The sequence below is a fragment of the Lonchura striata genome, chromosome 1, assembly GCF_046129695.1.
Source record: "Lonchura striata isolate bLonStr1 chromosome 1, bLonStr1.mat, whole genome shotgun sequence".
NCBI lineage: Eukaryota > Metazoa > Chordata > Aves > Passeriformes > Estrildidae > Lonchura > Lonchura striata.
The window spans coordinates 92,120,554-92,137,792 of record NC_134603.1 but is presented as its reverse complement, the minus strand read 5'-3'; the positions used below and the strand labels follow the sequence as shown (position 1 = coordinate 92,137,792).

Sequence of the window (17,239 nt, the reverse complement as noted above, 5' to 3'; positions counted from 1 at the left end):
ATGAACGTGTGTTATTCTCCTGCCTGATTTATGCCTTCTGCAGTAGTCAGGGTTAATCACCTCTAGGGCTGAGTTCAGATTACCAGAGTGAAAATGCACTTTGTGTCTGTAAGGTCTTTACCTGACTTCCTGCCAATGTTAAAGGCACCAAGGCAAATGAGAGCAGGGCATAGACAGCTCTAGAGATGGTGAGGGCTGCTTGGCTTGCCAGTGAGATAATTCTGTCTTGTGTTTTAATAGGGAAGTGATTTAAAATAAATTTTCACAGACAGACCCTATTCTGATATTTGTTTTCTGGATGCTTAATTTGAAACTCTAGGGGCTGATTTGGAGAAGATCATGGGCTCCAGAAATGTACATTATAGATGGATTTTGAATATTCAAAGCACAGTAGGGAGCTATATGAAAGATTATCAGATCATTTCATTTAGTAAAGGATTGGGTCTTCATTGTTTTTTACTAATTACAAATAACTGTCCAACTTTTGCAATTACCTAGAAGATGAAATTCCAGGAAATATAATTATAAGTAAATGAAAAGATTTCATTTTGATGTAGCCTTTTTAATTTCACTTTAATTTATCTATTCATTTGAAGTAATTCCCCATATGTGTATTTTATAATGGAGAACAGTAATAATATTTAAAGTAATATCCAAAAAAGGCATTGTATTGCTCCTAAAATGCTGAAAAGATTATGCTGGAAATCTTTCTGCCTTTATTCCCCTGACACAGCTCCTCAAAACAATGCAGCAATGTCAAAATTATATTCTCATACAAAATTGCTTCCAATTTCTTTAATGCAACTTCAATAATAAATAATACTAAGAAGTCCAAGAAAATCCCATGGGTTTTGTTTTTTTTTGGGGGGGGTGGGGAGGTTTTAGCCCAATAACTTTCATCTAAAGGTAGATGCCTCTGTAATACAAGCAAGGCAAACTTTTGGTTTGTGAAACTGTTTGATGCTGAGATCACTTACCACACAGAAAAGGTATATTTCTCCAAGTCTTCCAAAAATAAATTGCTCTCTGCAGATGTTTTCCCTTCTTCTTGGCTTGCATTGTTCTTGGGGCCTGATTTTTCTCCACAACATTGGTGAGGTGGGTTATTCCAGCTGACCTTTAAATGAAAATGAGAAACAAATTAGAATACTAAGGTAATTAGCTGGCTACAGCTAGCAAAGTAAGAGGTGCAACTTTATCTGCTTTGAATTCGAGCTCTGTTTTCACTTTCTAACAAACATGGGAAACAGCAGTGGCAAAGCTGCTTTGAGTATGTATTCAAAACACCTTGAATAGACTAACCTATTTCAATTGAAAGGGGCCTACAACAAGAATCTGTGGTCCAGTTCAGGGCTGGCCAAAAGTTAAAGCTGTTAAGGACACTGTCCAAATACCTCTTAAACACTGACAGGCTGGGGACATCAACCACCTCTCTAGGAAGCCTGTCCCAGGCTTTTGACCACCCTCTAAGCAAAGAATTGCTTCCTGCTGTCCAGTTTGAGCCTTCCCTGGTACATCTTTGAAACCTTCACACATGTCCTATCACTGGATAAAAGCAAGATCTCAGCACCTCCCTTTTCACTTTCCCTCCCCAGGAAGCTGAAGAGAACAAGGTTCCCCTGAGCCTGCTTTTCTCCAAGCAAGACAAATCCTCCACCATACCTAACAGAACATGCCTTTCAGCCCCCTATTTTCCCTTCCTCTGGACAAAACCAAGGACCTTTTCCACCTTCTAAAGTCGTGGGGCCTGGAGCTGCACACAGAATACGTTTCCGTAAACTGATTTATGCTGCTGTTCCCTATGTGACAAACCCTCTCAAGAAGGTGCAAGCTCATGGTGACATCAGCAGTCAGCCACTCTTCCTCCACTCAAATTGCGTTTTCCAGTGTTGCACACCACACTCTGCCAGTGCAAAAATCTGGACATGTCCTCAGTAAGCCATATGGAGGGAACTGATCTGGGAATTGAGTTAATACTGTTTGGCTTCTTTCTTTTTCTTTTTTTTTATTAACTGGGTTAGCTCTCAGCTGGACCCAATCTGATCCAGGCCACCCTGCCCCAGTTGCCAGCACAAAGGGGAGGGATAGTACTGCATCTTTCAGTGCTGGTGCCAGTTTATGCTCATTTAAACTACTCTTTGAGCTACAATGTAGAGGATTCTGATCTGTGCTCATCCCTGGAATAACACCTTTGCATGCACAGGGTCTGGTTCAGCACTGGCATTGCCTCTCTGAATTGACTACCAATTCCCTGGATGTTTGCCCCTGGACAAAGAGCCAAAAACCACTTCCACCAGGAGACACAATGAGGTCATAATTTACCAGATACATCTGCAGGTGACTTCCATGACAATATCTATTAATACATTCCCAGGCACAATACCAAACTCTGCAAAGGGTTTGCTAACATTTAGTGAACAAATTTAGAGAGGGCAAGCAGATGGATGCATTGTTGCAGTCACGTCATTTTACACTTTACTAATTATGAAAGCTACAATTTTTTTTTTATTTTGGTTTGTTGTTTGCACTGACATTTTCTCCATTAAACTATTCCTGTGCAAAGTAGATGTGAAGACATTATTTAAAACATAAATCCCAAAGGTGTTAAAGAGCATTATGAGTTAATTTCTCTGAGACTGTGTTTGCTCATCTGAGGTACAAAAAGCAGAAACTCAGTCATCTGCATGAGGCTGGAATTATAACCACAGAATATGTTTTACTTCTCTCATAAGTCACTGACCGTGAGCATTCTCTTTTATTGCTACCATTTCTATATCTTATATCTATATTCAATATCTTAATACATGCAGTGGTTTGCACACGCATTACATCAAAAGCTGAATTGCTACTAATGCCCTTCACTCAAAATAACACTTAGAGGGAGACCATTTGCAATTCTTTAGCATAGATGAATGTGAGGGTAGGGAGGGCAAAGCAGAGAAATCTGTATTTCCCAAAAAGTTACGGTCAGACTCCAAGACCTTTCTCATTCCTTTTGCTATTGAAATAATTATAAACAAAATGTAAAATAAAATAAAATAAAATAAAATAAAATAAAATAAAATAATAAAATAAAATAAAATAAAATAAAATAAAATAAAATAAAATAAAATAAAATAAAATATAAATAAAATAAAACAAAATAAAATATCTGTTTACAAAAAGAAAAGAGACTGCTGAGGAGAATAAACTGCTACATGAACTTTTGTCTTCTTCTTTAAGTCTGTTCTTTGCATTAGTTTGTCATTATTCCCTATATACAGTTGTTAGGTAAAGTTATTTTAGAAGATGTTATCCAGAGATACAATTAGGCCCAAATTATACAAATCAGGCCAAATGCCTAAATCTTGAACATGCTAAAACAAGGCTCTTTCTGAACATTAGGATTCACTGATCTCATTAAAAATATGGGGCTCTCACAACCTCTGAAAGGAGATTTCACATGCTCACATTTCTTTTGTGCAGAAGGATTCTCGTAAGAGGCTCAGTTCAGAAATCTATTCAAACATGTCAATAACTGTAAGCTTGTGAGTCATTTCAGTGAGACCAAAGGGACTAGACAGTGCTGAATTGCCCGTGGGTTTATGCACCTCACTGAAACCAGGTCACTTTAATGTGGCTTTGAGAGCCACCCACAACTGAGGTTCCTATAAGACTATGGCATTTTGTTCAAAGGCATTGTGCTATTATGGGATTGTAGGAAATTAATTTCACTCTGCCACTCCCATGGGTTGGGTTGGGTTGCTTTGCCCATTACACCCACTCCATTGGTCCTTAAATCATCTCTCCTCTAGATTTAAGGCTGAGAACACTCACATATGCACACCTCAGTCTGCAGCTAAATTTGTATGAAATTCTGTTTTCTTCAAGTTATCCTTATCTTCCTGAAGAAATAAATCATTTGGAAACTTAGACATTTAAAAGCAAGGGAATATCCAGCTGGCCAATCTGGTTTTGCTCACAAATGTAAATCATCACTCTACTAAATTTAAAAGTTGTAATTACCATCCCCAGCCATTGAGTGTTTGTGCTACACTACACAAGTTTTTGGGTACTCTGAGTACCGTGGAGATTTTTTTGTTATGGGCAATTAAAAGGATTAAAAATATTCCAGAGTGTATCTAGAACAGGGTGAAACAGATTACTAGAATGATTAATTCGAATGTTCATGTTTTCAGTTCGTTTACTGCAGCCATAGTGATTTAAGGGTAGAAGTGGAACAACACTTACTGAGAAAAACTTGCAACTATCATTGGAAAATACCTAATTTAATAATATAGTGCAGAGAGGTGCAATTTCCAGGAATACAAAATTTTCTTTGTGTCTTGGTTCTCAGGATCTACATTAAATCTGAAATTTTCAGTAGCATCTCTGAAAGTGTTATCATGTTGCAGATAAAATTCCATGGTAACTTGTACTGAGGAAACAACAAATGTTCACAAATTAATGATGTCCTTGGCCAGGATACTACAAATACATATACTACAATTTTCTAATGGTCTTCTGCACAAGTACACGAGAGCTTGAAGCTTATGGATGCATATGAAACCTATCTCATGTTTACACATTAATGAAATTATATCATCCTGCAGCTTGATCAAGCTTCTGTTGTTTGATTGCTTGGTGGTCTTTCCTACTCTTCCTTTGAAGTTTCATTGCTGGAGAGATTAACTATACAGGAGACAGCAATACACCTGGTCATGTGAAGCCTTATTGTGGCTATTAAAAAATTCACAGGGATAGATTAAAGAAACACAATAACCAGAGCAAGCAAGACCACAAATCATTCTCAAATGGCACAAGCTGCAGTGTCTTCTCTGTGAGTTTTAAGGGAGATGGTGATGTTCATATCAAGACCAGTACCTTGTGATGTCCTTCTTGGACTTCCTTCAGCTGAAACAAGCCACACTGCTTGTCTGCATTGCCATGCCAAACTTGGTAATCCTCTGTAAGGACAAAAAGGAAAAAAAAAAAAAAAAAAAAAAAACACCAACAAAAAAAAAACCCACATAAATTATTTTTGTATTTGTGCACAAAGTAAACCTCTGGACAGGATGCAGTTGCATTTTGGTCCCTCTCCCAACAAGATGCTGACTGACTTCAGACTGATCATTTTTCCCCCTCCACCTGAGTTATAAATAGGTGGTTACATTCTGAACGTGTTAGTATGATAATGGCAGAGAGGACTTCAGATGCTGTGGTGTTGGAAATAACAATTGCATAGATGAAAAACAGGGGGAAAATTAGAAATAAAGAAATGATAGACACAAGAAGAGTGGTATAGGGGGGTATTTTAAACACCCTGGGAAGTGTTCTTCAGAAGACAAAATGAGGTTAATTTTCTTATGTGGGCATAGTTGTGGATCAGGAATGAGGCACAGGGACATGAAGTACTTGAATAAACTTTTCTTCAAAAACACAAGTCACATGGTCCCTCAAGCTCCTGAAAAGCAGTGATCCACGGAATAAACAAAAATGTACTCCCACATCATAGTAAGCACTGCTGTGGCAAAAATAAAGGTCTGTATTATACGTTTTAATGTATGGTACATGAAGAATAAGCCAAAAACACACTTAGCAATTATTTCAATTTTTTTTCTTTTAAAGTTATTTTGAGTTCCATGCAGTAAAAGACAGTCAAGTGTATTTAAAATCACAGTACAGGAAGGATCTGCTCTTAGGTGTTACAGAGGTTGATACACAATATATGCACATACAATGTCACAGTTTTAAGTCTGTGTTTGTGGACACACCTATGGATATATTTCTTTCTTTCTACATATATACACACTCATGTACAGGTGTATATATGTCAAGGAATTTACAGGTATTTACATCATCTAGGGTGAAAGAAGAGGTCTACTGAAATCAGCAAGACAACTTAAAATACAGCTGCTGGGTAGATCACGTGTGTGCACACATGCAGCATAACCTGTTCAAACTGTGTCTAGGAATTTTGTATATGGGATACCTGTATGGACCCATTAACACACATTAAAATATTAATATGCCTTTGTAAAGATGGTTCCTGTGGTTTTCTTTGTTTAATTTCTCTTCTTCTTTTCTTTTTTCCACAGTACACAAAAATGGGTTTCCAAACAGCCTTGCTGAAATGATGAATACTTTAACAATGTTTTTGGAGTCAAATGAATAAAGCAGTAATTATCTTGGAAAAAAAAAAAAAAAAAAAAAAAAGGGACAATAAAAAGAATAAAGAAAACAATAATATTCTACATTTAAGAAAAGGGAGGGAGAAGGAACTCAAGTCTGTTATTTAATCATGACGTGCTCTTTTTATATTTTATTTGTAAGGCTCTGAATGCTCTTTTCTTTCTATACCAGTGAGCTCATTACTTTAATTCCTCATAGATTTCTCTGAACAATTTTTGCTAAGTAAAAACACAATGTAATTCTTCAATGGCTGTAACTGTAAGAAGCTGCTCAAATTAAAGATCAATAAAAAGTACAGAAAAAATCTGTATGAAAATAAATAAATAAAAGAGGAGACGGGAAATGCCTGCAATTAGACAGGATGAAAAATCTAAAAAGAAATTAAATTTAGTTGTAATACATTTCCCATTCTTTTCTTCATGAAAATTACTACTGAAGTGGTTTTTTTTCTGTAATTTAAATGTTAAGCTGCCAGATGTGTGTCTCATGCTTGAAGAGTTGAAGCTTTGCATTATTTAGCATATTAAGATTCACAGAATTTAAAAAAGGGTTCCTTTATTGCCTGGAGGTTCTAATTAAGTAAACCTTAGCCTGGTACATTTAAAACTTGCAATACAAGAGATTTTACTTCCTTTTTTTTCCTCAGTAGCCAAATCTCATCATTATAATAAATATGGAAAATACTTAAGATGATACGATTTTTCTTTGGCTTGAGGAATTAAACCTATCTATTATTTTAAGAAGTTTTTAATAGAGGCCAGCAATCAGAAAGACATTTAAAGACTCCAGTCTACTTTTTAATCATAGGAGTTGCTCCTACTTAGTGGCTGGGGGGAAGGGAATGTGTCTTATAAAACTGAGCTGTGTAGAAATTGTTTCTTTCACATGCAAAAAACAAAGCACTTCTGAGAGAGAAATGAGAACCACACAGTTCTTTAATATTAAATTGCATTTTACTTTTTTATAACTTTTTATAATTGACCACAGAATACTAATAAAGCATTAATTAGCTACACTATCAGCAATTTGTTCCTTGAAGGAGTTGGGACTGCTGCATCAGAAACTGTAATAGCATAGAAATTCCTTTGACATAGAGTACCCATAAATCATACCTTAAATACAGTTATTTTTGCCATTTTAGAAAATGTCAAAGGTGTCAACTTTGTCCAGATATAACACTTAGCAATAACTATTTTAGTAAATTGACTCAAAATACATTTTGTTTCCTGACAGGGGAACATAATATCATTCATGATAAAAATGAGCAATTTGAGGAGGAGAAAACAGCACCAAGAAAAAATGATCAAAGACAGGTATCATAGCTGTGACAAAGACACAGTGGCAGATGTAGACTTGCTGTTAATAGGTTTATTTGGAAATCAAGAAACGTATGCATAAAAGCAGGAAGCTATGATTACACCAGAACGTGGAAAAGGCAATAAGATTCTTAACCCAAAATTATAAATCTGTGATCAGCTATCAATAAGAAGTCCAGCAGAATAGTTTAAATGTCTACGTTCATATAAGACAAATAGGGAAAAAAGGGTGGTATTTTTTCCCACCATTGTGGAACAGGCATGACAAAACTAATGTCTGGATTTGGAAAATCGTGGTGATATGAAGGTTATTTGCAGTTCTTGACAATACTGAGAACAGGCATTTTTGGGTCATATTAATTTCCAACCAAATAGTTTAGATACAACACAGATCATTCCTGATAAGGAATACAAGAAAGGGTTACCAGTATGAAATCCCTGAGCTCTGCTGGGATCTAAGTTTTAAAATACCCTGGAAAGAGGTTGTTAACAAAAATATTATTGCTACTCTGTTACCTTTCTCCACATCAGCCTTCTCAAGGCAATAGCAGAGCATAATAGCATGGCCTTCAAAATCACCTTTCAGAGGGTGTCTTACTGCTTCCTAACCCTTGGAGAATAAAATTTACTCATTTTCTACCCTTTGCCTTCAGTCTGGAAGTTACCATTTTTGGTTATGTCTTCTGTTAACAAGTACTGTGGTGCAAGAGGAGTGAACCTGTAGAATGAAACCAAGGTTTGGAGGGACACCACAGAACAGTGGGGACCCAACTCTGTGTTGAAGATTTCATGTCAGACCAGCTTTTTAGTCTGATCCTGGTAACTGATGGCCCATTAATACCTGATATGTACATCTAAAGTACATCCTCTTGCTCAGCTTCACCCTAAATTCATATAGGGCTGATACTGCAAAATATTTATTTATGTATGGGGCCCATGCAGAGTCTAATTTTTATTTTTTTTTAATATGAGCAAGAAGAAATCGCACAGCTAGGAAGTTACCTTACACAAGTTTGATGGGAACTACTTCTGATTTATATGGGGCCAAAGAAAAGTGCAGTCCTTTTTGACTGTACTCTCTTTAAGTCAGTAGGAAAAGGTTTTAGAGTGGTACAATCCATGAGTGGAGCAGAAGACAAATAAATCACCACAGCAGGGACAGAAAATAAGATGAAGATCCTATTTAGATTCCTTTCTTAGTAATGCACTAGTCTATGGGAAATCAAATAGTATGGCAAGATTTGGAAAATTGAAGGGTTTGGATTGTGTGGATTTCAGTACCATAAGCAGGATCTCACTTTGATCCTAACTGGAAAAATCAGTGCAATCCTCTATGCAGTCCTGCTCAGAGAAGGAAAAGACCATCATAGAAAGAAGTTTCAGCCATATGAGGATCTGCCTCTGGGGCCCTACCTGTATTAAAAAATGAGGCAGAAGCAATCTTCATTTTAAAATATCACTTGGCTTCCTTTAAAGTGGTAGCCATGAGGAATTACCAACAAGAACAGCCTTTTTTTGGTTTTTTGTTTGTTTTTTGTTTAGGTAATTATTTTTGCATCTGCATACAAATTTTATGTAGAAGCAAACAGCACCTCAGTAGGGAAAGAACATCATTGCAGTATAAGGAGAAATATTGCAATGAAGATTCACTGGTTTTCATAAAATTGTTTCTGAAATGCTTGTGAGCATAAATACAATCGTCTCAATGAAACAATTTCTCACTTATATAAACATATTTTAACAAATGTAAACCCTCCTCTCCAAAGGCAATGATAAAATTAGAATGAAGCTGGTTTAGTGTTTGGTATTTTGATATTGAAGGAACATCTTAATAAATTCTGAACACTGTTTTGAGTGTTATCTGCTGCTACTGTAATAAGCCTCTTCGTTAGCCTGATGCCATTTTTGTTTTGACAAAGCATCTTTGCTTATTCTGAAGCTTTGCTCTGACAGAAATGTTTTTTGATATCACAAAAGGACACAATTACTTCCAAACATTTCTCCACAAATGCAGCAAGGATGGTGAATTTGAAATCTTAAATATGAACAATATTGAACATCTTATTGTCAATACTCAGTTTGTTTTAGAACACAGACATCAAACAAAAGTTTCCTTCTGAGGTAGAAGGTGTGAAAATAGGAGCTAAAACTTTATCCTGGGTATGCCCTAGAAAGGTCATAGAGAGCTGAAGGAATCACAGAGGTTCTGTCAAATCCCAAAAGTGAGCAGAATGCCAGTTGATTGCAATAGTTTGACTAACAATATTCATGAGAAGTATTTTATGCGTTTCCAGGGGTTTTACTTGTGGTACGTGCATGACTGGGGGCTTTGAAAAAAGAAATTAAGCTTCATATGAGAGAAAGGCTGGGGATAAGTTATCTGCTGAAATGAATATTTGTGGAGAAAAGAATGCAAGCACTGTTGAATCTTCAAATTAAATATCCAGTACAGTATAAATCCTAGTTTATATGTCATCCTGCAGAAAGTATCTGGGGATTTCAAAATGAAGCTTTTTTTCTCTCCATCATTCTGAGTGCAGATAATGAGTTTAGTGGTGACATTGCTGACAGTGTTCCATCACAGAAAATATATGCTTTAGTGATGTGACTTTTGAAACAGGTTTTTCATTAAAATAATATGCAATAGATGCAGTACCAGAAACTGAGCTCATTGAGGAAAACTTCTGTTGTCTCATGAATACAGATAAGCAAAAAACGTTTTTCACCTAATTCAAAGTCCATGGATATTTTGGAGATCTGCTTGTAGTTCAGGTGAACTCAGATGCTTCTTTCTTTTAAGTCCTCTGTCAAATACAGTATTATCTCTTAAATATACCTAGTCAGTTCTGATGATGATGCAAAATACTGCCCTTTGAAACTTGCATTGGTAAAGGCTGTGGTAATTCAGTACCTTTCCAAATCAGGGCACTTCTATAACTGCATCATTTCAGGGTATTTGTAAGAGTCTGTCTTGAACTGAAAATGTAGGTTCTAAAATGCTGTGTTTGCCCCTAGGTCTCTGCCAAACTCTACATAAATACTTTGAATAAAAAGTCAACATGCTAGTTTTAGATCTAGATAAACATTAGTGATGGGAAGAGGGAGAAGGAATACCTGTCTACCTGCACAACTAATAACTGGGGTTTGAGACACACTCTAAAGGTAGAAACATCTAAATGTTGGCAAGGAAAAGAAAGCAGGTAAAAAAAAAAGTAAAAGTAGACAAAAGCAAATGTCAAACACCACTAAACATTATTTTAAAACTCTCTTGTTCATGTAGGTTACTTATGTTTTTTAATATTTTTAGTATTTTAATCTGCTTTGCACAACTAATGTTGGGCAAATTAACAAAATAAATTTCAAAGTAGATTCTACTAATGCAGAAGTTGAACAAATTTTCTAAGCTAGGGCTCTATTTATATTCTTAGAAGAACCAAAATCTAGAAGAGATATGGTAGGTGTTGATCCTATCAGGACTTGTAATGAGAACCCTTGAAAGACTGAAAATTATTCTTACTTTTTTTTCTGTAATATGCTTAACCTTTTGACACAAACATCCTTATAATAAAAAATGACACCAGCTCTGTATTCTACTTCTCAAGCATCTATGATAATCAGTATCAATATTCAGCATTCATTAATCTTGTCCTGGCATTGCCATTCTAGCTCCAACCTCTATTTGAGCCCAATAAACATGAGATATTCAGCACATGCACCTATTCTAGCAGATGCATAGTTCTAGACTTCCTGGACAGCCAACAGAGAAAGAAGGCTCCAAAGAGATTGTTTTTGAATTATATTTCTTGGGTTGCTGTGAAAGGGGAGTTGGCATTGGCTTCAAAATAACATTAATCCCAAAATTCTACTGCATCATTTAAGAGAGTCCATGGACTTGAAGAAAACAAGTTTACACAGATAAGAGGTAGCTGTCAGACCTCAGGTAGCTCTGTCTTATCTAATATTTTGCAGTTCAGTGTCTAAGCATGATCTATTACAGCTTCCTGGTACAGAATGAAAGTCACCCTCTCCTTCAAATGGTGTGATTAATTTATACCCACTTGCACTCTCATCTCTACGCACTGGCCTGGGCTATGAAGTGGGAGTAGATATCTGGGTATCCTTGGTACCTTCAAATCCCTGCCCCATGGTAAGTCCACCTCTGGCCATCATGGTGGTCTTTGAGTTTAGGAGAGAACCTAGGGGCTATATTACTCAGTTCTCAGATAAATACTTTTTACCTGGGACTTCAAAACAGAACAAAAAACAAACCAACAAAAAAAAAATCCCAGAAACAACCAATAAAAAATAAAAACATAAACAAAATCAAGGGAATAAAAAACCACTGTAGCAACTTGCCAGGCTTTGCCTTCAGAAGAAATTCCATGCCCCAGAAGCAAATGTTACCTCATGTAAATACAGACAGTCACTTTTATGTAATTTAGCTCAGCACAATTAACAAAGGATATTGCTATTAATGTGCTGCAGGAAGAAAAAGTACTTCCCAAGCACCTAACAGCACCATGTTGTGATCCATGGATATAAATGACCAAATAAAATGAACGGATGTAAAAATGTCACGGAAACACCAGCCATAATCTAATGTTGTCAGTGCACTGCACACACACCTTGTAATTACTAACACATTTGGCCTACAAATATATTTTAGACAGGGGAGTCTGCCACTTCTATACTTTTTTGCCTAAGCAGCTTTTGATCCCTAACAATTGATTTAAACTCTTCCATCACTTCCTTTGCCCAGTGAAATAATGATGAGATGATATCACAGGGTGAGGGGGAAGGCAAATGAGGGTATTTACACACATGCCAGGCAGATCTACTTGCAAACTTTCAGTAAATTAAGTAACGCAATAAAAGTCCTAACCTGCTGGAAGCATTTTAAGCTCTTCTCTTTTCCTCACAGCTTCTTCTGACACACACGCTTCTCCTCCTTTCGCAGCATTAAACTGCTTTTCCACTTCCTTTACAACAGTGGGAATACTTCCCTTATGGGTGTCAGGATCTTTCGGGGAGGTCAGAGGTTGCCCTGCAGAGGAAATGACAAGCTGTGAAATGTAAAAGAACAATTCCTTCCACATGTTTCCTTGCTCCAGGAGCAGTAAGGGGCTGTCGGCTAGCATCACGATGGGATGGGCCAGGCCTTTGTCTTAGCAGTCCTGTCAAAACTAATTTACAATTAAAAACCTGTGCAACTGTTTAAAGCTTTACAACCCTGGCAAGTTTCAAGGACTGCTGAAGCCAAGTGGTACAAACCAATCTTATTATTAACAGCCAGGCAGACAGACAGAAGGAAGACAGACCAAAAAATACTCTCAATTGTACAGTAACCAGAAAAATTGTACACCTGAAAATTGTCTCTCTCTATAATATTTATTTCTGTTATAAGCTCATAGTCTGAGAACTAAAGACATTTCAGTGGTTCTAACTTTTCTTCTGGTTGATGCATAGGGCACAGGAGCCACATGTACTGCTGTTAGACAGCAAACATTGTAAGAGGAAAGAAAAAATAAAGTACAAGGGAAAATGAGATATTTGTTCATTGTAAAAAAACAAAGAGTGTCCCAAAAAACCAATCTCAAACAGCTGCATTTTTTTTTTCTTTTTCCTCCCATAGTAGAGCAGGGGTGTATAAGGAACAAGCTGACTTTCTGGAAAGAAGATTTTAGACTCAGAAAATCTGCATCTAGGTGTTTAGTCCAACACAAAACAGCTGAGGTAGAGGAAGTCTTTCTGTGTGACAAATCTAACCAGCAAAGCAGTAGCAACAAACATTCCTGATAGCCCAGACACCGCATTCATGCTAACACACCACCATACCAGTTCTATTACATAAAGATCACCCTGGTGCTGGGACCTAACTAGCCTGGCTACCTTTGAACACTCTCCCTCAAAATCTTGTCTGATAACACCTGTCCCCCAGCATAGTCAGACTAAGTAAAACTCCTTTATTGATTTCACACTCCAGAGCTTGGGAAAACTACTTCTTAAAAAAAATGCAGAATCAGTGCATTTTACTGGTGAACTGTTTAGGTTCACTAAAAATACACAAAACTTAGCACTAAAAAATAGAAAAATACTACTTCAGTATCCTAATCCTCAGCGACTGTTGCACCTTCTGTATTGTAAGAGACCTTTTTAGGTCTTGAATGCACATCATTATATGCTAGTACAGTGCTGACCATAGCTTCAGGACTTCAAAATGGCCAACCCTAAAGTGGTATGAATAAGTCAACTGGAATGAGAAAGGTTTTCCTTTGGTTCTAAAGACTACAGCAGATAACATCATCCATAGCTTTCCTCTTGCCTGTTTTATCTGATGGGCAAATTCAGATGGGCACAAAAGGGTGTTTGTGTGTCAAGTCATTCCAACAGCACAGCTGCAAAAGAAAGCACTTGGATGAAGGTCTCCAACAAATGTGGAGCAACACTTTCCAAATGAACCAGTGTCTGACCTAAAAGTGTTTGATCTGTAGAACCAACATATGAATGCTGTCCATCAGCTTTTCTGAGGATGAAAGGGCTGCCAATTCCTAAAAATACTGTTATGCTGACATTTTGCACATGTGAATCCCCTCTTCCTGTGGATGCTAAAGTCAAAAGGGGTCTTGCTGGATTTCACTGTGAGCACGTTTTCTTGATGGATTTGTACATTTAATGTCTATATGGAGACTCACAGTTTTGAAGTTCTCATGCATTTTAGAAGCCCTTGTTACTTAGATCCAAGCCTACTAAGGCAGCATTCCTGGTAGTTGCATCAAATTTTCTTACTTCCTACAAATTTTCTTAAGCTCCTTCTTCTAGAGCTGTTACCACCTTTCACATAACAGTAGATAACAAATTCTACTCAGAAATTGCCATTTATTCTCTGACAGGGACTGCTGATCCTGTAAGGGGCAACAGATGAACAGCAGAATATTTTCCTAAGAAAAGCAAAGGGTGGTGGTGGTAAAAGCAGAAGCTGACTTCTGCCATGAATCTCTTAAAGAATACCACTTCAAAAGAATGGAGAGAAGATATGGTTTGGACTAAGAGACACGCCAGATCTGATAATATGCATCTTTGATCTGCAAAGGAGGTAGAATGGGAAGTATTATGCTGCATTTCCCTGCACTGTGCTCTAGACCAGAGAACCTGTGCAGCAGGGAAGAGCTTTACCTAGCCCTGCATGGAGCTGTGGCTTAAAAGAATAATGTAGAGCCTGGAGTTAATGGAAATAATATGAATGTTCTGTTTTAAACATCTAAAACCAAGACAAACTTGAAGTGAAGGCTAAAACACCATCTCCTAACCTGCTTTATTTCTCTTATATGTTGCAGTACCACATATGGTATTGATATATAAGATCACTCACTATTTAGACTACTGCAGTAGAGTGCGTTACAGAGCACCCGTCTTCATTTAGATTGTTCTTGCTTTCTCTGGTTTGTGTCTAAACCTTAATGTCACTCTAACAGAGCTTTCCCCTCCCCACCCTTGTTTTTGGTGGTTTAACAGATATAATACTGTATTTATAGGACATATCAATGTGCAACAGCTTGCCACAGATCATAAACACATTTTTCTGCTGGAAATGTTGAAGTTGTGATTTTCACCACGTGATCTCCAGTTCTCTAAGGTTTGTTCCTTTAATTGTAAATAGCCAGAAAGTCATCAAGCTAGCATTTAATAAACTTTTAATTTGAAAAGGATTACCACATGTTGTGTTTGTTTACCCATTATTAAATCTCTTAGCAACATATCACCAGCAGAAACAGCATACTGTAGCACTGCACAGATACATTAAAAAACAAACCCATGGGGGATATTGGCAGCTAATAATATTTTTAAAGAATGCCCCAAGAAAAATAAATAAATATAAGCAATATCAAAAATTACTCCTAAAAGTTTTGTTTGTGCAAATATGTTTGGCAGGAAAATTATAGATCTTCCATGATCATCTTATCAGCAAACTTTAGAGTCTACATGCAAAATAGGACATACACTAATGCTGTTTTTCAGTTCTTAAAAGCATGTCTTTCTTGACTTTTCAAATGGAGCATCACGAGTTTTTCCAAGTGTTTCCAGAAAGCATGACCTATTTAGCTGCACCCTCTAGTGCAGTTCCAAATGAATGTGAAGACTGATGGTAGGACCAAACAAGTTTGATCCTTTAAGAGTTTGTCCATAATTCTTCACTGCCTGCAATTCTACATTTTGGATCCACTATTCAAGATTTGCTGCATCTCAAAGCAACTTAGCAGATGTGTAGAAGATATATGACAACAAAAAAGACTTTAATCCTCAGTATAGTGTATGTTTACACCTCCATGCTTCTCTTATCAGGGTGGTTATATAAAAGCCTTTTGATCACGGTGCTGTTGCTGCTTAGCCTAAAAACATCTCAGGGCAAATATCATTTTCTTTATCTCTTAAATCACCACTAACTGTCTGAAAAATACTTCTCCTGGAGTCTTTTCAAGTTATGCTTCCAACCTGAGCTGCCCATTTACCATGCTAAATGATTATTGCTTCTGCATTCTTTTCTTTCTATAGCCTCTTCTTTCTCTTCCTGTGCCATCTACAGTGCATCACTACTGCTGTTCTCAAATGCCTAAGGAACCTCTGTCCTGAAGGAATAATTCTCTGTTTCAGATCTACACATAATAGTCACACATACACTACAATCTATGAATTGGCTGAACACTTCAGTTCATTAAAGAAGAGGGAATATAGAAATATCTGCACAGCAAAAATTAATTTTTTTTTTTCATGGCACTCTCATCCCACATGCTGATAAAAGAAAAGAACGACAGCAATGTCCTGACATTCTTCTCATTACTGGATTTCTACCAGAGGAGGAGCAATTTGTGAGTCCATTGCAATATGCTCAGATGTCTCCTCAGTGTAGCTACATCAGAAGGTTCACAGAGGCCAGGGAGGACCAGTCCGAAAGAAACATTCAGTGATGTTTTGAGAAAGCTTCTGGGGAGGTCTGCTGTACACAAGCAAATGATAATTGTCCTTTCTACAGGTTATCACTTGATTGAATCTTAACAGAATTTCAGAGGAGTAGCATAAGGCATGCTTCTGATGCCAGAACTATCTCCCTGCCAAATCTGAGGTCCTCATTGCAGCCCAGGGAGATGCTAAAGTTCTTCCAGAAGAACACAAAACAAGCATCTTTTTCTTTTCTCTTCCTGTAAGCTTGGAGCCATAAACAGCTGAACTGTTATTGCTGTGACATTCCAAGCATTATTCAGCCTTAAGCATAGGCCAATGTGGCCATTCCATCCTCAGCAATGAGGCTGGTTTGAATTGCTCACACCTGAAAACAAAGTTAAAATACCTTAATAAAAAGAGTCAGAGTATTCCTGCTATAACACATGTTGGACCCACATCTGAATGAAGAAAATCTAGCTTAACAAGAACAATAATGACTAGCCAACATTGAAATGAAATTATGGGTTGATCCAGCGAAAACCTGAATGTAAATATCAAAGTTTGAATCCATCACCTTGTGATCCAGACTGTACAGCCTTTTCTGAGACACCATTCTTTTCAGCAGCGCTTGAAAACATAAGAAGTTCGGGTGGCAGATGAACATGCATACCACACTTATTTTGCTTATCTGAATCCTGCGGTAGTTTAATTATCTAAGGAAAAAAAAAAAGTAATTCAGAATTCCACAAAGCCAGAACATGCTTGTTGAACATTGTTTGTGAAGCCTAGCAGTTCAAGATGTTATAAGAATTTTA

At 37.0% G+C, this 17,239-nt stretch overlaps 1 protein-coding gene across 1 annotated transcript in view; it reads right to left on the bottom strand.

The window, feature by feature from the left end:
- Positions 1–860: 860 nt before the first annotated feature.
- Positions 861–17,239, bottom strand: part of LOC110472633 (uncharacterized) — a 93,148-nt gene continuing 76,769 nt past the window's right edge. The window contains exons 12-15 of the mRNA XM_021534487.2: positions 16,999–17,137; positions 12,370–12,531; positions 4,864–4,946; positions 861–1,117 (exon numbers count right to left, since the gene is read on the bottom strand). Coding sequence (XP_021390162.1) covers positions 974–1,117; positions 4,864–4,946; positions 12,370–12,531; positions 16,999–17,137 — 528 coding nt within the window. The 3' untranslated portion in view covers positions 861–973. The remainder of the gene's footprint in view (positions 1,118–4,863; positions 4,947–12,369; positions 12,532–16,998; positions 17,138–17,239) is intronic.